This window comes from Rhopalosiphum padi, chromosome 2, assembly GCF_020882245.1.
Source record: "Rhopalosiphum padi isolate XX-2018 chromosome 2, ASM2088224v1, whole genome shotgun sequence".
Lineage (NCBI taxonomy): Eukaryota > Metazoa > Arthropoda > Insecta > Hemiptera > Aphididae > Rhopalosiphum > Rhopalosiphum padi.
The window spans coordinates 8,679,742-8,705,466 of NC_083598.1; the positions used below are offsets into that span (position 1 = coordinate 8,679,742).

Consider the following 25,725-nt stretch of genomic DNA (forward strand, 5'->3'; position numbering starts at 1 on the left):
CTTGACGGACATATTATATAACTATAATATAGGTAAGGCACTGTAGAAATCTTTATAGGGCCCTAGGTACTTATTTCAGTCATTACCCATACTTAACTATTTAAAATTTAAAAACAAATTTGACAATTTATTTTAATATACTTAAAAACTTGACTGAGTGTCTGAGTTGACTGTAAACCTTTAAAGAAAATCGTAAAAAATCAATCAAAAATTATCAGTAGGTATGGTTTACAAATTAATACAAAAAATAATCATTTAAAATTATTTATAATTGTTTTACATTACCCATCGCCAATTATTAAATACTAAAATTGGTATTACCAATATTATTTACAATTTTGTAGAATGTGTATAAGAAGCTAATATTACAAATTGTAATAAATTATAATAAATTGACCACCTCTTGTTTTTGAATTTAACAATTTCATAATATGCTAAACGTTATCGCATTTTGTAATCATTGATTTGTTATCTAATAAAGTATCTTAAATTCATTCATGAATCATAACTATTTTGATAATTCAACACAAAATTGTATTCTGATATTCAAAAGAACTTTTTGATTTTCGAAAATTGATGGACTTATTAAATGTTTTCAGGCAGAATACATTGTAAACTAATATTTCAGAAATGGCTTGTGGCTCATTATCACATAATGTGCTCATCTCGGAACTCGATCAGATTATGAACATTTTGGAACGAGGTACAATTGTCACAAGATTCTATTTGAAGAAGCGGCCTGAGAAACGAACATTGAGACTACGCAAGGAAACGCGACAGATTCTATGGTCCAGGACTAGTAGTACCAATAATAAGACATTTGATGGCTCTTGTAATTATATGTTTTAGTTTGATCAATACAATTATTGTATAATTATATTGTACCAATATGTGTATTTAACATTTTATGTTTGTTTGATCAATTAATTTTAGTGGACCTCAAAGACGCCAAAGAAGTACGCTGTGGTAGAAATAGTAAAGAATTCGATAGATGGCCTGACGAATTAAAAAAATTTGAAGCGACTAAATGCTTTGTCATATTTTATGGGAACGAATTCAAATTGAAAACTCTGTCTGTTGTTGGTATGTTTATTAATGATATGATTTATGATATATTTATGGATTTTGAGGTAAATTCTATGTAAAGTAAAAGACAAAAATAACTAATTATTTGGTAGTACCTCTATATCTTATGAATAACTCGACAAATTCATGTCAAGGTTATTTATAAATATTTTCATTTTGCTATTTTAATTATAAAAATATAAGGTATGATTATTTAAAATATATTTTTTGTAATTTTTTTAATAATACAGATTTAGATAGTATTTAATAAAATCGATAACAAACAATGTTAAATAGGAAATTTATAACTAATTTAAGTAATAAAATGAAATAAATAAAACAGTATCAACAGTAACTACTTACCTATTTTAAAGATGGGTGCATAAATGTTTAGCTCTTTTATTTAAGTATAATAATTAAAAATATCTTTATTTCATTTTAATGTCGTTACATTTTTATTTTTGATGAAAATTATATTTTTTTATTTATTTATAGCTTTTTGATAATATTTACACAATTTATAATATTCTAGTTGTTCATTATAAATTACTTTACTTATGAAGACCTAAAAGTGCATTTGATCGGTATTTATAGAATAGTAATAGTTACTATAAATTACTATTTAAAAAAATTTAGTTTCATTTAACTAAAATCAATTTTGTAGTAGTGCAATACCATTATTAGTAAATAAGAGCTTCTATTTTTTTAATTGAATCAAAGATTGTATTACTATTAAAGTAATCCCCGTATTATCCATAAATTATTATGGTATTTTGATAAAAAAGCATTGTTTTTTTTTTTCATTTGTAAGCTAGAGTTTAAACAGTAATGGTTATTATTAATTTGCATGACTTAACCTAACCTAACTTGTAGCTCTTAAAAATGAAATATTATGTATTCAATATAATATACTGTTAAGAAATTCATGTAATACCTTAATGGTTCAAATATTTGCAAATAATGATTTTTTTTTTCAAGAACTAGAGTATCTATCATCTATGAATTGGTTCAAATTTGATTCTTTTAAAAAACGTATAATTTTTTGTGAAGTCGGATAGATAATAAATTGTTTATTATTAATTAATTATTATTATTATTATTATTAATGTTACACAATCTGTAAATTTATAATATATACAATTAGTGTTAGCAATGATAGTGAATGAAAATAAATAAAACAACTTGTTTTATATATCTGTGATAATAGCTTATTAAAGATGTAATATGCTTATGGTATTTCAGGCTTTTATTTTAACTTCAGTTAAACAAGTTTATCTCTGTGTAAATATTTGGTGCAACCCGGCATTAGAAAGTTTATTTTACAACATTTATTATATTATAGACGTCACTTCGAATCGTTACAGATGACAGTTTAGGCTTGGTGATTAGAGGATTTTGTAATGGCGATCTAATAGTTAATGGATGATTTTTGTAATATTTTGGACGTGTGGAAAAGAAAGGTTTTGATAAAGTAAGTGTTTGGAGACATACAATTTGCAGAAATAATTTGAATTAAAAGTCTTAAAGAAGATTAATGTTGGTGACTTTGAGATGTACTTAAAATACATTGGTCCATATTGGGTTAAGTAATAATTTGTAGAAAGGATTTTATTATTTATAAATTAGATGTTTTGATGTAAGAAGAAGTAAAAGTTTGTAGAATCAATTATTTTAAAATGAGATATTTATCACAGATATGAGTTCCATTATGTTAGACTTAGTTAATGTGTATGCTTAGGTAACAGACATTTTGAATGAATCAAAGCAGTATATTGTGTTGAAGTAGCTGGATAGTTTTTTAATATTAAGTCTAAAAATAAATATATTATGGGTAATATGAAATATTCATTAGTTCACTCATTACTATTGTTTAGATTTGTGTCTATATTATTAAGTCAGCTATCATTGTCTACATAATCTGTGGGTTGACAAATTTCATCAAAATTTAAAATTAAAATGCTCATAAAAATAAATGTGCCTTTATACTAAACTTAAAGATATTATACTTTTAGTTTTGCACCTAAAACTTATGTTATAGATCAAAACTATGGTTCCCAAAAAGTTATTTTATTTTTTACCCTAATAATTTTGAAAAGGACTGGGAAAATTATACATTTGTCCCTTAAAACTACAAATTAGATCCAAATTTCTACCAAAAATCTCTCTTATTCACAAAAAATGTCTTTACTTTTTGTAATATCAATATATTCATACTCATAGTTCTGAATAGAATCTAAAATTAAACATATTTTGCTATTGAACTCAGGCGGATCCAGTACATTCTAACAGGGGGTATTCGAAGTTCAAAATTTCAAATATACTTTTGTGTCATTAATGAATGGGTCAAATTTATTATTATTGCTGATATTTTACCTTTGTCTAATTATGATTATAAATGTATTATAGCATTATCTGAACAAGAGTGTGAACTGTGGCTGAAAGGTTTATATCATCTTGTAAATGATACTGTTTGTGCTCCATATCCATTGCAAGTTGAAAGATGGCTACGCAAAGAATTTTATATCATGGAAAATTCGAGGGAAACGTTAGTATAAAAATAAATCAATCGCTTAAAACAAAATGTTTTATTTTAATATGTTTTTAAAATATAATCATTGAAATGCTGTTTAGGTTAAAAAAAAAATAAGTATAATCACATTTATTTTATAGAGTGACATTGAAAGATGTAAAATCTTTTTTTCCTCGAGTTCATTGCAAAATATCAACCAGTAAATTACGCGAGTTGTTTCAAGAAGTCGACACCAGGAAGCGCAATGAGCTTAATTTTGACGAGTTTGTCTCCCTCTATAATAAACTTATCTATAATTCAGGGGTAAACATTATATTTCATAATATATTGTTTTATAATCATTTAATACCTGTTGGCATTTTAATAGATTTTCAATGAATGTTTTTCAATGTATTGTTCTGCTGATGATACATTCAATGTTCAAAATCTTACTAGGTTTCTGAACGCTGAGCAAGAAAGTTTATGTCTTGAAGAAGAACTTGTGGCTAAACATATGAAAGAATATTTCAAGTATTGTGGAAAAGATTCAAATGATAAGCTACAATTTACCGCAACAGACGTAAGTTATTTTAAATAAATCATCCAAATACTTAATTTGATAACACTGACTGTAAAAAATACACCAAACTTCAACAATTTATAGCCATCCATTTTATTTTATAACAAAATGTATTTAACACTAACAATGTTTTCCAAATTCCTATAGTAGTAAATATTTGATATTTGCAGATTTGCTATCTTAGGGGGCGGATAAAATTAAGGATATCATATTATCTCTTATCACACATAAAAAAAGGTCTAAGAAAGAATAAAAATAAATTGGGTGTAATTTATTTTAATTCTAATTACACTTGTAATAGCATTATATTATGTTATGTATATAAATAAAAAAGAATACATTATGGTATATATAAAGTAATAAATTATTAATAATAATGTGTATTGGTAAAGTAAAATATTTGCTTGTAGATATTAAAATAACTTATTCTAATGAACTCAACATAAGTAGTTGTTTTAAAACTTTAGTTTGACTCGTTTCTCGAATTTCGCCAGCCAAAAACATTTCGTCTACCACGGTGTATACTTTGTAGAAGTTGAAAACCAGATCTAGTTCGCAAACGTTGTGGAAATATTCGTTGAGGACTTCGACAAAATTATGAATGGCCTCCAGATAACACAGATTGTTATCGCCCACATCCACGCAGATGCAAAAATATAATCCGGCGTACCTTCTATAAATTATTTTGAAGTTTCGGAATTCTACAAAATTTGTATGTTTTGCATCTCTGACCGTTACAACTGCGTGCACTTCTTCGATAAGCTTTTGTTTCTCGTCATCATCAAAGTTCATATACCATTTGGCTAGTCTCGTTTTTCCTGCTCTGTTTTGTATTAGAATGAACCGAATCATTTTGAAGTGTTGGACAAATTAAAAAAACAACGAAACAAATGCGTAATGAATAAAATACAAAAACCGCGTCAACTAAAAATCAATACCGAGTAATATTATAGACTCTGGACTGGTAAACCGTGAACATAGTTCATACTTCATACTGCAACTGCATTGGGTAATATGTATTATCAATTTATCATCCACCGCGACCGCGGCTCGTCTTCCATAATATGGCGACCACTGTTAACTGATAACAGTTTTTCGTTTTCAGCTTTGAACTTCCGTTCCTAATTTCCTTTTTATTCTGTCATTCTGTGAGTGTGAAATTTCAAATTTGAATGGTAAAATACTAAAACGTCAATAGGCTAACTAAATTACCTAAATATTATTAGAATTTCAATTTTATTCTTAAAGTATTTTTTTGATATTAGAATATTGGGTTTGATTAAATTGAAAATGAGTATCTACGATTCTATGTTTATGGTTGTACAGAATAATAAATTGTAATAAATCTAATTATTTTTCTATAATTATAAATTCGTTTCTAACAGTGATATTATTTTAAATAAAAAAAAAATTAAAATATTGTATTGAATTTTTACATTTTTATTTTGTACTTGCTTTAAATTTACATTATATACGTATTTATTGACTCAATAAAAAAAAAAAATATCTAATTTAACTGTGCTCATTGTTAAACATTTTTCTCTGTATTACACACGTAGAATATATTAAAAACATTTTTGTATTTTACTAATTAATATTATATTATCTGAATTAAGGTATAAAAACTCAACAGTTATAAAACTTTTATATTTTTTGTTTTGTCAGAAGTTTTTTTTATAATTTTAAGTTATTGATAAATTATAGTAATTAATAACTCTATTAGAAATATAAAAATGTAAAAAAGATTCTGACAAAACACAGATAGTATTATTCTTTAAATATCTATAGCCAGGGACAGACTTACCATTTTTTCACTTCAAGGCATTACAACACTATTATATTATACAAATAAAAGTAGAAATATACTGAAAAATTGTGGCAACCCTGAAAGATTTTGCGTCCTAGGCACGTGCCTAGGTTGCCTATGCGTAAATTTGCCCTTGTCTATAGTAGGTTATAGCCAACACCTTAATTTCAACAATGTTATCGCAATAAATTAAATACTGAAAAAGTTTATAATATACGTGTATCAGATGAAGAAAAAAATTATAATGATGTACCATATATAAATGGTTAAATGGTTCTTTGAAAATAACTAAGTGGCCTCCTTATTTAGTTTCAGATTACGCTTTTAAATTTTGTTTTGGTTAAAAATTTGTTTTAGTATTAAATAGTATTCATCATAATAAAATAATATAATACTTGGATTTTATATTTTTCTCAGTTTATGGATTATTTATTTTCCAAACAAAATGAGATATGGGATCAATATTATGACAATATATTTCAGAACATGACAAAACCACTTTCACATTATTGGATAGCTTCGTCTCATAATACGTTAGTATAATTTGTATATTTTCAAGGTATTAAGATTTATAAATACATTATTAAATCTAAAATAATTTATAAATAATGTCCTTAATAGAATACATGATTAGGTATGTATTTGTTATAATGAATATTTTAAATTAGATTTTAGGTATATTGTTGTTTATTAATCGATAATTATAAATTATGAACCTTATATATTATTGTATTTCATATTTTTACTATAAAAATATTAAATAAAATTTAATAATCTTTTATATAAATCTTATAAGTTATAATTTATGGCTGTCATATAGTATGCGGTCTACCGCAAATAAATAAATTAAAAATTATATCATAATATTAAAGTATAATTATTGTAGCAGTAATAGTAAAAAATTAATAATTAAAAATTAGTTTGTCAAAAAAATTGTTGTCAATGAGTATAAATAAATATAATGTAATATGTTATACAAAAACTTCCGCCATATCTCTCAAAAATGAATTAAATAAATTTGATTTATTTATGCCACGCCACCATGTTTCCATGAGATATCTGCAATAATATATATCATTGTATTATACGTATTACGTTAAATTTATTTTTACTCATTGACAACAATTTTTTTGACAAACTAATTTTTAATAAAAATTTAAAAAATAGTAATAAGTATAACATTTTTTATAAAAATCTTTTGTCAACATATTGAATGTGTAAAATATAAATTGTGTTGCGCAATAAATGATGTACTGAGCTATTGAGCCCATACTTTTACAAAATGTCGAAGTATTGTTATTTGTGTATAAGGCAATAAAGATAAAGTATTGACCGAAGAAAAAGATTAAAGTTTATCTATTAAAAATAAACTTAAGCCTATGTAAAAACCGCAGGTAGACCACATCCTACAGTGGCCGATAGAACGCGTTTGCCGGTAGACCGCATACTATATGACAGCCATAATTTATTTTGTTTATAATATTTGTTTTACATACTTATTTTAATCCTTAAGAATATATATTTTTGTATGTAATAGTTAAGTCATATTAGTAGATTATTTAATGTAATAATCTGGTATTATATATTTTTTTAGCTATTTAACTGGTGATCAAGTATCTAGTGAAAGTTCAATTGAGGCATATGTAAGGTGTTTACGTTGGGGATGTCGCTGTATAGAATTAGATTGTTGGGATGGCCCTGACGGACTGCCAATAATATATCATGGACATACATTAACCAGCCGAATAAAATTTTTAGATGTCTTAAAAACAATTAAAGAACATGCTTTTGTTACTTCTCCGTAAAGAAAAAAATTTACATAGATAAGCATTTATTAATCAATCAGTTATTTAATTACTATTTTTTTTTAGGTATCCAGTTATTTTATCAATAGAGGACAACTGTTCAATACCACAACAGCGAAATATGGCATCAACTATGATTGAAATTTTAGGAGATATGTTAGTTACACAACCAGTTGATCGGAATGAAACTAAAATGCCTTCACCTGATCAACTTATGTATAAGTTCATAATAAAACATAAAAGACTTCCAGATAAAGTTAATGGAGACCAAGCAGTTACAATTAGACATAACGATGATTGTAATAATGTTATATATTTTATATGTTTAATTTTTTTGATATTTAAACATAGTTTTGTTTTTAGCTAAGGACACTGATTTAAGAAATACAAAAAAAAATGGAGTACTTTATCTAGAAGATCTGCTGGAAAAAGAATGGAGACCTCATTTTTTTGTACTTTCTGGTAATAAACTCTATTATACAGACCTCTGTAAAACAGATATTGACAATGAAGATGAAGCAGAAGGAGGAGAGTTGGAAACTTGTGAAGTATCAAATGCAAATCGATTAAGAGAAGTTAGTTACATTTAATACATAATTGTATATTATCAATATTAAGGACATGGTAAATAATTGGACATTATGTTTATTGTCAATATAATTTCTAAAAAAAGCCTCAGTCTAAATCATTCTTATAAATTTGGAATTATATATGTTAAATATAAATCTGTTATTTTTGTTTACTTTAATAGCTTTGCTTTATAAAATTTAAATTTAATTGTTACTATGTTAATTTAGTTGTATTAAAATTTGTCTACTGGACAAAAAACTGGTTACTTACCATGTTAATAGTTAAATTATTATAAATTAACATACAACATACTCAGTTAGGTTTATTGTTTTTATTGTATAAAATATTCTATTTATAATACTATTTTTGAACACAAAACATTCAAACACATGTTATTTTAATAATTTTTCTTTTGCCTAACAATATTATTTTTTAAGGACCAAAAAATGACTAGGTTTTATTTGAGAAAGCTCTAAAAATATATATGTATATATTATTATATAATATTGAATATTCATTATTTGATTTTATCAGTAAAAGATTACTTTTATAATAAAATATATCTTAGTATAATATTTGTTTTATAATGATATTTATTCAAATTATTAATTTGTTTTTGTTACATCATATTATTATCTCCATGTTGCATTATTTGTATAATACAATTTTGATTGTAATCAATTTAGTTTAAATATATATCTTTTGCAGGGTATACCTAATGATGAATTACATTTTGGAGAATACTGGTTTCATGGAAAATTAGCTCGTGGTAGAAATGAAGCTGAAGAACTATTGAAACAATATCAGCATTTTGGAGCTGGTACATTTTTAGTAAGACAAAGTGATACATTCATTGGTGATTATTCCCTATCATTCTGGTAAATATATGGAGTTAATTATTATTTTAACTAGACATTCATGCATTTTCATGCTGTATTTGTTAATGCATAGGCATTTAGGTAAAGTAAACCATTGCAGAATACGTTCAAAGCATGATAGAGGTCAAATAAAGTATTATTTGATTGATGGTGCTACATTTGACAGTCTATATAGTTTGATAACTTATTATCGTACATATCCATTACGTATACAAGTAAATTGTTATAAATTTAAATATCACATTCTAATTTAAGAGGGTGTCAGCACACTATTTGTTTTTTATCTTTGGCTCATGCACAACATAGACCAAACGCATTTAAGCAAAATAATTTTGTTTTTTTTTTTGTTTTTGAGTACCTAATCTTAGAGTAAAATCACCCATTACAAAAACAGTAGAAAACAATATTTTTGAGGGTATGATATATTGATTTATCTTAATATTGTTTTAATACAATTTAAACATCATTTAAATTTACAACAATTTTTTTATTTTGAAAGTTGAATACAAAATCAAATATCAATAATATATAAGACCAATATGTCATTCCCTCAAAAATATTATCCTCTATAATTTTTTTAACAGGGATTTTACTTTAAGCTTACTCAAAAATCATAGAAAAATGATTTTAGATGAAAGCGTTTTATCTATGCTGTGCGAGGGTCTGAGAGAGAAAACAAAATATATTGTGCTGACATTCTCCTAAACACATCATATTATATTATATAAGCAGTATAAACATCATATAAACTATTAATAATATAATTTAATTTTAGGAGAGCTATATTATTTTAAATGAACCTGTACCTCAACCTTTAAAACACGAAGGGATGAATTGGTATCTTCCTCACGTTTGTAGAAGTCGAGCAGAGGCATTATTGAGACGAGTACCACAAGAAGGTGCATTTTTGGTGCGACCATGTGAAAATGATAAACATCTTTATGCTATTTCATTTAGGTAAATTATTAAGAAAAGTATTTACTATAATTCTTATGAACCAGTTAAAGAGTATTTGTAAATACTGTTATTTTAGAGCTGAAAAAAAGATTAAACACTGTCGTATTAAGCTTGAAGGTCGATTGTACACTATTGGTGTAAAGCAGTTTGAAAGCCTAGTGGAACTTATTAAGTATTATGAACAAAATTATTTATATAAAAAAATTAAGCTATGGTTTCCTGTAAATGAAGATATTGTTCAACGAATGGGAACTGTAAGTATAATATATATATTATGTTAAGACAATATTTTAAAAATTATTATTTATTTATTAAATTAAACTTAGGTATATTATAAGATTATAATTTTAAAGTGTTACCAGTCGTTTCTTACATTCTATATTATTACTTGGTAATTAATTAATTACCTCTTTCTTTATTAGTTTAGATCACTACTTAGTTATTGGAGTAGGTAGGATTAAGTAGTTTAATTTTGAAACAGTTTGTCCATTCCATATTGGCATCACCTGGGGTGTAGCGATAGATTTCTTTTGTTGAACTGCTGATTTTGTGCTTGGTAAACCCATAAATCCCAAAGCTGGCACACAATCTGAACAAAGTGGTATAGGTTGAAGTGGTTTGTTTGATTTAACTGTTGGAGTCTTAAGTGTTTTTCCATTACAATCAGATTGTGGTTGTTGGCCAAATGTTAACTGCATAGGGCTTGATGTGAGTGATTTTAAATCTATTGGTGGTTCACCAGGATTCAAATAAAACATTAATGTTTGTGGTGTTTTTAATTTGTCTTGGGTTTCTAATGGTTTAGGTTTGTCATGTGTTTCTAATGGTTTGGATTTTTCATGTTTTTCTATTGGTTTTGATTTTTCAAATTTATTGTATTCTGGTTTAATTGAGTCTTTTACTGCCATTTGTTGAGAACCTTCTGCTTGTTCCGAACCCTTGTAAAAACTACCTCCACTTAAAATTTGCATTAAATTAAAACCATTTTTACCAGAATCTGCTTGTGGTTGAGTTGGTTGGGGTTTATTTTCTGTTATGGAATAATCATTTTGGATCATATTGGTGTATACTGGTAACATAACCATTGAATTTGGATCGTAATAATAAAGTGGCTGTGTTGGTGTTGGAAGATTAGACTTCTTATTTCCTTTGTAATTTCCTGGTTGAGGAGAGGTTGAACTTGGTTGAGAATAATAAACTCCAGAATTATCATATGCCTGTTGTTTAATATCTCCATGTGTTCCAAATCCCGCAAAATAACCTTGGTTAAACAAATTTGGCGGTTGTTGAATTTGTGATGGGCGGTTATAATTAACTTGTGTATCATATAATGATCCAAAAACTGATGGATTATATCCAACTAATCTTAATGGCTTATTTGATAATTGTTGGCTTTTAAATTTTGAATGTCCGTGAGTTGGTTGATAACTTTCTTGTTGTTCCATTTGTATAGAATCCGTTTCAACTATTTTTAATGGCTTATCAGATAATGTACTCTTAAAATTTAACCGAGGATCTGACTGCCCATGCTCTCCATTTATATTTTGTATCATTTTAACAATATCTTTTTTTATAGCTTCATCATCATTGAATTTTAAATCATCTGTACTTACTGGGCTTGGTTTTTTAAAAGGAATTGTAAATTCTGTTTGTTTAATTGTAATTCCCTCGTCTTGAATTAATACTTGATCTGTTACCTGTTCATCTTTTACATCATCTTTACGGTCTTCAGTTTGGTTTGTGCTTATAAGTTCAGTTAGTTTAGTAGGTTTGTCAGTGCTCTCTGCTAAATTATATTCATCCCTAGAATCCATTTCGATTAGTTTTGACGATTTTTGTTCTTGTGTATTTAAGGGTTCTACAACTATTGGTGATGCTTCTGAAGACACAGTTGATTCCTTTGAAATATCAGTTTGTGTATTATATACGGGATTATTTAAAGATATCTTTAACGGTGAAACACCAACATTAGTATTAACATCAGTTTGTAATCCATTAGATTTATCAACACGGTAATTAACAATCCGCATATCTCCATTAGAATCAGCTATATTATATGATCCGACTTTTTCTCCATTCTTGCTTTCTTCTTGTGACGGTTTGTAGTTCCCTATATTTTTATCATCTTGTACATAGTAGTGAAAACGGTACTGTGGAATCTGTAATTTAACCACATTGATTATACATTAATTAATACTAAAATGTATTTTCTTTGAAAATGTAACTTATTTATTACCTCTTGTATTTTGGATATTCCCCTTGTTCCTGGCACTCTAGTTGATTCTACTCTTATCATAAGTGCAATAAGAACGAACATCTGAAAATTATATAAATTTAATTTCTTTGAATCTAATTTTTATAATATGATCTTTTCATATTATGTAATGATGACTACCATTATCAGAGTGAAGGAACAGTGTCTCAATAGTGTCTTTATTGAGATTCTTTTTGTCAACAAAAAATATGTAAATAAATGTATGATGTATATGTATAATCCAGAACTGCAAAATGTATGCAGTATAACACACACAAATAAATATATTTAAGAAAGCGACATATGTTGTAGAATAATATAATATGTTTTTACAAAATTTAACCAACTCTTTAAAAAAAATATAGGGTAGTGCACATGATTTGTATTTGTACTAGTTATTAATTACCTAATTGATTTATGTTCTAAAGTAAAAATCAATTTCCAAAATGATCAGTTTGTAGCCTTGTAGGTTATGAAGTTATTCTGGTCTTGTGTGTATCATATAAAATAGTATTAGTTTAGCTTATAATAAATTGTTTAAACATATTTATAAACTAATTGGTTAAAAATACCTTTAAAAAATAATTTTTATTCGTTTATTCATTTTGACTTTGAAGTTGAGAATAAGTCATTTAAAGCTCATATTTTATTGATTTTATTAATTAGAAATTGAATCATTTAATAGAAACAATGAAGTAAAATTATTCCTTTTTAAATTTATATTCTGAGCATAGCTAATTATAAAATTTTATATTCTCAGTGGTTTTACAATGGTGTGATTTTTTTTTTTTTTTTGGGGGGGGGGTAGGGGGTTTGAAGATATTATCTAAAGTAGAAAATGATGTCTCTTATTTAAAACTTTGAGTATGGTCTCTGGTATAAAATTGAATCTAGTTGAAACTTTGAGGGTCAAAAGTACACATACTTAAAAATAAAAATATTTACGCAATTATTGACAAAACTTATTTTGTTGTATTCAAAAATAAATAACTATAAATAGTTACTTAGATTTTTAATTGACTAATTATATAATCATTTTTTAAACGTAGTTCATTTCAAAATATTTTAGCTCTTTTATAAGGTTATTTATAGATATTTAAAATGTTTGACATTTTTTAGTTTTTTTTTCTATTAATATTAATAATATGCACATTTTTTATAGCAAAAAATTCGTAACATTTTTATTTTTATTTAAGCTAGAAAATGTTAACAAAGTTCCTCAGAAATTATAGGAGCTAAAACATTTAAAATTTGTTCAACAAAATTGTAAAGTACACAAAAAAAATATTCAAAATTTCTAAAAAAAGTATGTACTTAAAAATGTCAATCGTGTACGTATGTACAAGTGTTCAACAATAAGTTACTAGCAAATAAATAATAAGTTACCAAATACCAATGGTCAGACGATTAGATATTATTCGGAATAATAACGCGATATAGATTAAGTAAACATTTCACCTTTGTTGTCAAATATTCGACTGTGACGATGACAATAAATAATTAATAGCTATGTAAAATAATATTGGGTATTATATTCAATATTGGAACAAAAGAATCAAATTTTTTAGAAAATATTTATATTAAATATATACAGAAAATCAATGAGATGCACTTTTTCCCTGAAATCGAAGAAATATGCAAAATATGCATTTTCATTTTTCAGTTTTTAAACTTATCATCGTATAGTTCGGAATCCTAGCTTAGTTTGTTATAAATTGAGAGTGTATAGAACAATATAAAACTCCTACAACTTTCGAGCCCTATTTATAAGTTATTACAGAAACTGAAAAATATTTAAAATGTATTATACCTATCTATAATATTTTTTATCTCTATTCGAGTTCAAATATTTAATAATTTGAATATTTAAACGAAAAATAACAATATTAGTTATTCTGTTGTAATTCCAAAAATATTATTCATAGAGATTTGAAACTTTTCATCACAAGGTATACTATTTTTTTATTTTACTATTATTCATAGTCATTAATAGGACCTACTATTACTTAATTATATGTTATATAGTATATATCGACTCTTACTTATACATTCAAATATTGAATACTTAAACTTTCAATCAATTTTAATTTGTTATGCATTTTAATGAATAACAAAACTAATATCACTTATTTATTTACGTCTGTTGTTTAAAAAACTAAAAATTATTATAACTTGTATAAAAATAAAATATTGTAATGGTCCAATAGCTCGTCATCCCCTGTCCCTATAGTTATAAACCACCTGTCTTGTAAAAAAAGGCGCGTATCTAAAAAAAAAAATAATAATATTTGTGAGCATTGTAACCATTCAACAATAGAATCTTTTTTTTTTAATATACTACCCCAGGTAGTCTGTAGTCATAATCTTTTTTGGTATAATAATTATTTTTAACGTTTGGTGTTGACTTCAAATGTGTTTATGATATATTGTTACGCCGTTACTCGACTAAACGTCTGCTTCATCATCTATATTTATTTTAATGCTATTTATTAGACATTCATAATTTTATACATGTGTCGATGTATTATTTTTGTTAATAATTATATTATCGTATGAAATACGAACATAGGTATTTTTACCGTTGTTAATTTAATATCAAGCGTAATATCGTATTATTATTTGTTTAGTTAAGTTTATTTTAATTTGCTTATTTAATGTTTGAAAGTCAATAATGAATAAATATTATTACAAATTTATGCATGACACGCGTTAAAAAAAAATATCTTCGATAATTTATGTTTGTTTTGAATCTAAAGTGTAAATAATTTAATAGTGAAGAAGAATAATCAATATTTTAATAAGTAGCAACTAAATATAAATTTAAGAATTGATGTTACCATAATAATTATTAGTTTATTTATTTAATTAATTAATGTCATGTTGATTCGTGATGTTATTATAAAATTAGATTTGCCTACAATATAAAAAAAATTTAGAATTTAGATAAGTATTCACTATTGAAGTTATTTTTGTTATCTTACCATTTTGTACATAATATATAATTTTTATATTTTCCCGAAGTACTGTTATTTGCACTATTTACTTAAATAATTTAAAAATGCTTGGGGACTTAGAAATATTTATTAGATACATGAACAGTATTTTTTACTATATGTCCATATATATTTTTACTTACTACAAATGTATTAAAATACAAATACGTAATGATACCTGTAAATTTGTACTATAGAGTAAAATATATTATGCTGAAACAATGTCCATTTATGATAAGTGTTCATAAATAGATATTTAACTGTAAAATTACACTATTTGTTTATGCAGAATTGTATAATATACTTATTACAATACTACAATTTGAAATAAACATAATGTAATTTTTTTATGGAAATTAATTTATACTTTGTTCTAAATCTATAAAAACAAGCAGTACTTTTAAAAAAAAATATTTTTAACTTATTATATAATTATAATTAACACAAGTGCTATACAACTGCCCACGACGCAAAGAAAAAATTAATTGTTTCAATTTTCAATTATAAGATACTTTTAAAATATAATTTTTATCTCTACGTCATAGTTATTAATAATTAAAATGTAATTATAGAAAGCTACTGCGCTAAAAAAATCATTCCAGTTTAGAATAATATTATTTTTGCGGTAGTCCGCGTTAGTATGACTCATTTGGAATAGTATACTTTGGCAGTTGGCGGCCTAAAATTCATTGAACATAATTTTTTAACAATTTTTTGTATGGCCGCCGTCGACAGTAAACGTAGGCAAGAAATTAAATATATATATTATTTTTTAAATTCAGATGACATTATTGGCATTATAAGATTTTATAATTGCGTATATATGAAATATTTTTTAATTTGGATAGAATATGTGAATGCAACACGAAAACAAATTTAAAAATTAACATCCCTATGGTGTAACAAAAATAATTTAACGGATCATGTTTCTCACCTGTACGACATTCTTTAACTGCAACTCCATCTTTCTCATTGTTGAAACCGCAGACAGAACCCTGCTGTTTGAATGAAATAATTATACTGGTGCGTGTAGCTCGTCATCAACCCCCTTTTATAATCTTCAGTCTTGACTTCTTTCACTGCTACCACCTCCGCACTACCTGCTTGTCCTGGGCCACTAGAAATATTCCATTAGGGATTCTCATATAATGTGATGTTTATTTAAATGTGTGTATCATATGATGGAAATATGTATAATCTAGTTTTAAAACTATTCTCACAATATTAATCGGTTTAGTAAATTGTGTAAACAAAGTGCTTACTGATTTTTTAGGTAATTAGTTAAAATACAGTTATCAAAACGAGTTGTCCAAGTATGTGCACGAATAGATAAAGTTCTGTTTATAATTTTAGTACACCTTGATCACTTGGGTATGTTCCGCTTACCCCGCGCACCATGAATGTATTTAGGTAATTCTATATACTGGTACATCGGGTTTTCCGGTGGATTACTGTCTCTACATCGAAACTAGACATAATGTATAGTAACATTAGAATGAGTTGCCTCTTTCTTTCTTTAGTAAATAATTTTAACTTCTTGAGTTGTTTCAAAAATGTGTTTTAAAATAATTTATAATACATATTATTTTCAGTTATTTACAATTCTTGTATTCTCGATCTCAAATTTGATTTATTTTAAAATCTTTAACTTAAAAAAAAAAAAATTAAAACGAACTATAATTTAACTTTTTTCTTAATTTATCTTTTAGATACCGAGTGTATTGATGAATGTATCTATGATTGTAGCTTTTTAATATTTTAATAATAAATTAATAATCAACTTACACCTCTCCTATACCGAGTGGTACGGGGTTTCTAACACTCTGTCAATCCATTTTTTAACTCTATAATCTTTTAATTAAAAAAAAATATATTATTAAGCAAATAAAAAGCTATATATGTGAATATTTGTTGATAGACTAAATATAAATATTCATATTAATTTAAAACTAAAATTAAACAACTACTACGCGTGTCTAGCTGTATGTAAATTTTTTCAAAAACTGATCTTTAAATATTTTAATTATAAATAAAAATTGATTGTTATACATATACATATTATAGTGTGCCTCAAAAATTCAATATTAAAATAAAAACGGGTAGAATATAATTTAAGGATGAAATTTAATAAATATAATGATATTAAGATAAAATTTAAATTAAAACTTTTAAAGGGTTTTACAGTCGTACGTGAACGTAGTTCGGGTGACCGAAATATACCTTTCTATAAATTAGTTTATATAATATACTGTAATACAATTTTGACTTGTGTGATTTCTATCATAAATTCATAAGCAATAGAAAAATATTTAGTTAGAATAAATGAAAAAAATGAAAATATTAATTATTTGTCAATTGTATTTTTTACAACAATTTTGAAATTTATTTATGAAATTATACGACGATGAATTTGTAAAAAATGCATTCAAAATTATATAAATTTACTAAAAGAGATATTTTATGTAGGTATTTTTTTTATTTCACGCCTTTATTAAAAATAATGTGTTGTATCAGTATTATCTTGTCACCCTTCTGATTTTCGGCGTAGTCTTTTGTACAGTTTTTATGAGCTACTTTTATTTATGTCTGGTTATTGTAACTATCATTATTTCAAAAACACCTATACGGCTATACGTCTAGTGGTTTCACCCTCAGATATTACATTATGTTTGTTATTATGTGAATCACATAATATCCAGCTATCCTCCAGGAGATACAACACGAGAGATGAGACGCTAAGCTACCACCATAACCGGTTTAGGTATAAATAACAAAATCTGTACCCAGTCACCTATTGAAGCAATATAATTTAAAAATTCCAAGATCAGGTTTCTCGGATACTAAATAATAATGAAAAAAAGAGTTCTAATGACGTATTGTTACAAAAGGTATATATTAAACCGTTCGACCCTTATTGAAGGTTCATCGAACTTCAAATGACCTCTCTAATTTGAAGTTTTTAATCTTTCTAGAGTACTTATATGTTGAATTAATAATAAATTATTATTTAAAATAAAATAATATTGTATATACTATACTTATAGGCTTATAGTATATTATACGCTGCACCCCTGCATCGGAATGGATTAAATATGTTTACATATTTTAATAATGTTATTGATATTACTTTATTAGTAATACAAATTAAACTAACATATTCAGCATATATACGAAAAAAAGTATTTTACTTTTATATTAATTAATATGATAGATATAACATTTTTAAGTAGAACACTAAAATTAAAAAAGGTAGGTAAGCTCTGCTGTACATTACGTGTCGATTGGGCCACTAATATAGCCTATAGCTAGGCTATTAAATTTGAATTCGATGGACGATGACATATTGTATACGAAAAACAATTCTAAGCGGAAAAGGTCTATCTACCTGCTATGCCACCAATTGATGTTTTTTTTTTTCTGGTATAGATATTAAAGTTATTTATTTTATTAGGTTGATATATATTTTTCCGAAAATATTGCATATTATTATAATAATATATATTTATACCATAATACCATATTATATATTATAGTAGTACGAGTATAACACTATAGTATAGTACTATAGTATTATAACACACAATTTAATAATATCTTTCTGTTTAAAATTTAAAAATTAAAATATTTTTACTTTTATTTACCATATAGTTTATTGATATAAAACTTCAATTGTGTATTTAATGATTGTTTATTAAAGTTATTTTGTTTCCGTGCTTAAATTAATATTAATAATTTTTATGTTTTCAGGATATCGACGATTCTTCTATTTCGTGTACACCTGGTTATATGGATCCGAGTAGTTTCATCAAGAAGGTGAATAAAATTAACTTCATAAGTTAGATTGGCTATTTGGCCCTGTGGCTGAGTGGGTTATTATTATTATTATTATTCGTTGGAATTAATATTTTTTAAATTATCATAATATATTGCTTCTAGAAAAAAAAAATTTAATCTTTGTATGATTCTGAAGTGTTTAAGTTAATATACTTATTTATACATTGTTTATTAAATTTATTTATTTATACTTTATTTATTACATTTAGTTGTTTATTGTATTATGGTATATTATTTTATATAAGAGTATGATAACAAATAGTGGCACACAAACATTTCCAACTAATTTGTGTAATAAATAATTTTTACCCCCCCCCCCTCACTACCCACCACTCTAATAATAATTTCACAAATATCTAACTTGTAAATATGTTATAACTTGAGGCCATCATTTTTAAATCTAGAAATACCTAAATATTGTACATTGTACATGCTAGTTAACAGGGCTCACATACCACCATTATACTACCACTTACTACTTGGTAAGTAACGTGGGCTGTCCAGTATATATATATACACCTATATATATATTTTATATTTTATAGTATTAATATAAGTATTTATTATGTACTAATTATTAGACTCCTTTGTATTTTTATCTAAAAGTAAATGTATAATAATATTTTTTTTATGATTTATAGGTTACTGTAAAAGCAACATTTGATTATGAGAGCCGACAAGATGATGAATTGTCATTTTGTAAGCACGCTGTAATTACAAATGTAGTGAAACAGGACAGTGGATGGTGGCGTGGTGATTATGGCGGAAAACGCCAACATTGGTTTCCCAGTAATCATGTAGAAGAATTACAGGAAGCACACATAGAAAAATCTGACAGTGGTGTAAGCATAATATAAATTTACTTGAAATTGTTAATAATAATTATTATATATGATATGATACTATATATTATCTATACAATGTCTCACTATGTTATTAACTTTTATCTAATTTATATTTTAGATTCTGAATGTTGATGAATGTATTAATTTTACAATGATGTATGTGTGATTTTTTTTTTGTATGTTATCAACTTTTAGGACAGTAAAAAGATTTTTAAATTTTTGGATGTGGTTACTGTTAACAAATTGAATCTAAGTGGTACTTTGAGGGAGTTAAAAAAAAAATGTATTGATATTTTTCAAAATAAAGTTAAGGAACTAAAAATGGGAATTTTCTCACAAAATCAGTATTTAACTAAATCAATTTTGTTTTTTTATTGTAATAAATAAACTACTTTTGAGATTTGAAAATTTTATATTCATATCAGAATTTACTAGAAATGATAACATTTACAAAATCTTTTGACTTTTTTATCTATTAATAGCAATTTTTTAAGTTTTTTTTTCTATCAATGTCGGTATAAAAATATTCTTTAAAAACCTTCAAAATGTATTATAAAGTTCCTTATAACTTGTTATTGTTGGAATTAAATAAAAATTTAGAATATATATAAATACAGTTTTTAAATAGATGTTTTATGTTTAAATTTGAAAAAAGTAAGATATTTAAACAAAGAATAACAGTTTTAATTATTTTGTTGTAATTTAAGGTACTTATTGGTTATCGCGACTACTTAACCAAATAACTATTCAGTAATAAATAAACAATTCGGTTATCGAGATTATCACAGTAATGAGATGTTAAAGATATTGAGTGGTGGTTTTTATTAGTATTGGTATGGGCATTTCTTTCAGATAAGTAAAATGAGTACATGACGTTTTATTTTTAATGGGCATACCTGATGCCATTTGCCATTTTGCTAAAGAACTTGCTAACACCATTGTTATATAGGTACTTTTCATATTGTCAATATTTTTTGTAGCGCAGTGTAGTTTATTAAACGTGTGAATTTGTTAAAGTTATAATTGCAAATCTGGGATTTACCACTAAACGAAAAAGATGCCGTGGCTTTTTTCAAGAATATGCTTACTAAGCTAAATTGTACTTCGGAAAACAAATATTTTTGAAATGTAGTATTAAATTATGCCAAAAGAAAGTAAACATGTGTTTTGGTAATAGGTTTGTTGGCAATATCGTTTTATTTGTACGCGCTTTACGCTTTATGTATTGTTGAACAGAAGAAATGACTTCTTTAAATTTGTGTCTATCAAAGTTAAATATGTTGGCGATACTTCTGTGAATTGGAATAATTATACGAGGAAAATATGTGTTCTTATCTTGAAAACTCGTGACGTGAAAATTGATGATTAGTAAAGGCAAACAGACCTCGAAAATATTTTTCATATGCCATGATTTATCATTGAATTCAAATTTAACATATACATTCAACTACTTTTCCCTTTTTGAAAACGATGAGAAATCCAAATAATTGGTTCTTGTGTTAAAACACTTTATAAATCTGAAATGGGCAATTTAAAAGACTTATTTATATATTATAATACTTCAAAAGTTAAATTATTAATTCTTGTTAAGTATGTATGGTTGAGAAATAGGTTAGTAGGAGAGAAAAAATTAGAGGACATTAAGGATAAATAGCATGAGATACTGTATTTAAGTGTGTTCATACCTAATCTTATTAATAATAATAATAACTATTTGTTTTTATTTAAATATGTTTTAGTCAACAGAGTCGATGTTTTTGGGAAATTCACAAAAAGGAAGTTTAGACTTAACTGGTGCTTTAGTTGAGATTGGCAAATTAAATCAATTAAAACTTGAATGGATGATCAAAATACAAACTTCTAATGCATGCACCCCATTCGTTGTAGGCGCAGTATCACGGGAACAAGCTGAAGAATGGAGAAATCTTATTATCGAAACTGCTCACAATGCCAGTGCAAGAGTAATATAAGCTAATAATTTAATTTAAATCTTAAATAAATATTAAATATTGTTTTATTTTATTAGGAAACAGAAAATAAAAAAATGGAAAGACAGTTGAAAATTGCCAAAGAAATATCTGATCTTATTATTTATTGTCGATCAGTGGCTTTTTGTCTAGAAACTCAGCGAGAACGTGGATTTGTATATAATGAAATGTCTTCTTTTCCTGAAAATAAAGCCGAAAAACTTATGTGTCATCAAGAAAGTGTGTTTTTCTTTCGTTATCATCAAGTTCAATTTAGTAGAGTATTTCCTAAAGGTCAACGCATTGACTCTTCTAATTATTCACCAATAGCTATATGGAATACAGGATGTCAGATGGCTGCTTTGAATTACCAGTCACCAGGTATACAATTAAATTATTTATTAATAATAAAATTTTATAATAATTTCATTTTTGGGTTTTAGATAAAGCAATGCAATTAAACCAAGCCAAATTTCGTTTGAATGGTAGTTGTGGATATGTATTGAAACCAGATTATATGTTAGATGAAAGTGATAAACTTTCAACTAATTGGATGGAAGAGACATTGTCAATAACAATTTGCATTATTGCTGGTCGACATGTTGGTAGACCTGGCCGTAATGGAATTTCTAATCCATTTGTTATTGTTGAGGTGTATGGAGCTGAATACGATTCAGGATTAAAATTAAATACCCGCACAATACGTAAGTTTAATTTTGTATTCTGGCTGAATTATGTATGCAACAGTTTTATATTTTTATAGCTGATAATGGATTTAATCCAGTTTGGAATGAAACATCTGAATTTGAAATTGCAAATCCTGCAGTTGCATTTATTAGGTTTGTCGTGAATGATGAAGATATGTTTGGTGATTCCAATTTCATAGGACAAGGAACATATCCGGTATATTTTTTTTCATTTTTTTTATATTATTTATTACTTTTCTAATTTCTTATTGTTTCAGATAATTTCATTGAGGTCAGGCTATAGAAGTATTCCATTAAAAAATGGCTATTCTGAAGATATTCCTTTGGCATCTCTCTTACTACATATTACAATCAGAAGTAATACTGTTAGTAAAACAAACAATAACTTTTTTTTAAAATCTCTAAGTTAAATATTGTGAGCATAAGTAAATGATTATTATTTATTTTTAACTAATTATTTTTTAACTTTTTCATTTAAATAAATAATAAAAATTAACTGCCTCCATTGTGCGCAAAATTATTTTATATGTATATATTCAACAAATCAGATGCAATTTTTCCAATATTTTTTAGAAAAATGTTTTCTATTTTAGTTAGAAAAAAAATTATTAGTTAAAAAAATATTTTGTTGTAAATAAATGATTGAATAGATAAAGTGTCAGTACGTTTCAAATAAAATATTTTTGCAAAAAAAAATATAACAATATAAAATATAAGGGGTATTATATAGGCAATTTTATGTACTTTTATTTAGAAGAAAAAGTTTTAATTAAAAATTGGTTTAATATATTTTTATGCACATGTTATATGTCAGTGTTACTTGATTTTTGTGTTATCTTAAAATTTTATATTTATCATTTATAGCTGTAGTATTGTTGTAAATCAATAATCCTTTTTTTTATTAGACTGAACTTAATCAGTGTTTTTTATTTAAATGTGTTTTTGTACCATTTATATTTTTATTTTATAAAAGTATCAATTACAATATTTTTAATTTCAAATAATAATGAATTCACATGTAAGATAAATGGGATAAGTCAAATTACAAAATTTTTATCTTAAACCATTCTATGATTTACGACTGATAAAAAGATATTGTATTTGTATGTTTAATTGCCTTAATTTAGTTATATTTGTTACCTGTTGGATATTATTTTACTAACTATTGTTTCACATCTAGTTACAAAAAATACTAAAAGCAATTATATTAAACAAATTTGATATTACATTTTTAATTTATTACTAATATAATTATTATAAATTACATTTTTTTCAAACAATGAAAATGCACAATTTAAATATAATATGTATCTAAGTTATAGACTTTTAATGATCTATTTAAATTTAAGAACTATCTGAATGATGAAACAAAAATTTCAAACTGAAAACATGAAAATAATAATCCGTATAAATCTTGCTTGATATACAACCAGGTAGTATATAAACATTATAAACTTCCTAATTATATTTATAATTTTATGTTTTGGTTATAACTCTATAAGGTTTATTTTTAAATGACATATTTAATTTAAGTTTATATAAACATTGTTTTTTAGTTTTTGGTATTCTTATAAAAAAAAAAAGAGGTAAAATTTATATTTTTATGTTATATGTATAAAATAAAATGTATCAAGTATAATGGTTATTAGTTATTATGAATATTATTATTATCTGTTTGACAAAAAGTATACCTTAAATTTATTTTATATTAAATGTTAATTATAATAGATAGGAGTATAAGTGTTATATTAAGTTTTTTTATTAAGTATATTTATTTAAACAGATATGATCAAAACAAATTACGTAAAAAATATTTTATCAAGTATTATTTTATGTTTACTTTATTTTATACTGTAATTATATTTATTTTTTGTAATAATATTAATACATTATAACAAAATTTTAATCTGTCTTCTGGAATATATGTAGTTCATACAAAAGAATATTTCTCCTTAAAAAATAAAAATATTTGAAAGTTTTATTGTAAGTGTTGATCTACAAAGCAAAGCACATCATATTATTAAATATATTTGGTAGTATAGGTCAACAAACCTCAGAATCGTTTTTTATATGCAATGAGTTATTATTGAATTCAAATTTAAATTTAACACATACAGAATAATAATAATATATATATATATATATATATATATATATAACAGTAATTTATTGAATAATGAGGTAAACTTGAAATCTTTGGTACAGCAGATCAGTTAACCTACTTTCTTTTTTTTTTTTTTTTGAATGGTAAAGACTATGTACAGGTCTAATTGGACTTATTTTTAAAACTTATTTTCAAAAGTTAATATAATCGTCTAAATAATCTCAAGCTTTTGAGTGTTATGGAATGTATATTTCTACTGTTTTTAAGTTTAACTTAAAAATTCTAAGTCCTAATGTGAATTGGTCCTCTGTAAAAAGAAAAAAAACAATTTTATACTTAAATATTCTGTGGCACGATTGTTTTTTTTTTTGTTAAATCGTTTTTGATTGTTGAAATGGTTTGATTTTATTTTTATTTTCAATCTAGAACTTATACAATATATACATTAAAAAAAGTACAATAAGTATAATGGATGTTATTTCTTAAATTGTATTGTAATGTAGCAGCTTGAGTGACTTGAGGGAACAACTAACCAATGAAGGCGCTTTAGCGAAAATTTACAAATTATTAGGGTCATTCATAGGCGTGCGCAGACCTGAATTTCGGGGGATGCTTACAATTTTTTCGGGCCCTCTGTTAACTAGACATGTATATATTTTAATAAATTATAATGCACGAATAAATATTACTTACATTATATCACATATTAATCAGTGGTATTATTAGTACTAAGTAATATAATATTTCATTAGATAGTTGGATCTAAAATCTATTTTCAAGATAATTGCAATATTTATTTATTATCATGCAAATTTAAAATATTTTATGTTGTATTATTTTTTTTATCCCA

The 25,725-nt window shown here is 25.2% G+C and overlaps 3 protein-coding genes and 1 long non-coding RNA gene across 4 annotated transcripts; 1 reads left to right on the forward strand and 3 right to left on the reverse strand.

Moving 5' to 3' along the window:
• The first annotated feature begins 491 nt into the window (after window positions 1-491).
• On the forward strand, window positions 492-24,683 carry LOC132923485 (1-phosphatidylinositol 4,5-bisphosphate phosphodiesterase gamma-1). Its single transcript, XM_060987515.1, has 20 exons — window positions 492-832; window positions 934-1,083; window positions 3,472-3,610; window positions 3,736-3,898; window positions 3,963-4,154; window positions 6,379-6,494; window positions 7,556-7,762; window positions 7,833-8,065; window positions 8,130-8,341; window positions 9,045-9,214; window positions 9,288-9,429; window positions 9,990-10,171; window positions 10,248-10,425; window positions 19,166-19,231; window positions 19,894-20,094; window positions 21,837-22,058; window positions 22,124-22,445; window positions 22,508-22,768; window positions 22,828-22,967; window positions 23,029-24,683. The coding sequence occupies exons 1-20, from the start codon at window positions 631-633 to the stop codon at window positions 23,179-23,181; spliced, it is 3,651 nt and encodes a 1,216-aa protein (XP_060843498.1). The 5' UTR covers window positions 492-630; the 3' UTR covers window positions 23,182-24,683.
• Window positions 3,636-4,080, reverse strand: LOC132923488 (uncharacterized). Its single transcript, XR_009661180.1, has 2 exons — window positions 3,945-4,080; window positions 3,636-3,885 (listed from the first exon to the last, which is right to left on the reverse strand). It is a non-coding gene; the product is annotated as an uncharacterized LOC132923488 (long non-coding RNA).
• Window positions 4,224-5,170, reverse strand: LOC132923487 (AP-2 complex subunit sigma). Its single transcript, XM_060987518.1, has one exon. The coding sequence runs from the start codon at window positions 5,004-5,006 to the stop codon at window positions 4,578-4,580; it is 429 nt and encodes a 142-aa protein (XP_060843501.1). The 5' UTR covers window positions 5,007-5,170; the 3' UTR covers window positions 4,224-4,577.
• On the reverse strand, window positions 10,460-16,547 carry LOC132923486 (uncharacterized). The gene is made up of 3 exons (XM_060987517.1): window positions 16,353-16,547; window positions 12,408-12,488; window positions 10,460-12,330 (listed from the first exon to the last, which is right to left on the reverse strand). The coding sequence occupies exons 1-3, from the start codon at window positions 16,389-16,391 to the stop codon at window positions 10,603-10,605; spliced, it is 1,848 nt and encodes a 615-aa protein (XP_060843500.1). The 5' UTR covers window positions 16,392-16,547; the 3' UTR covers window positions 10,460-10,602.
• Window positions 24,684-25,725: the final 1,042 nt, after the last annotated feature.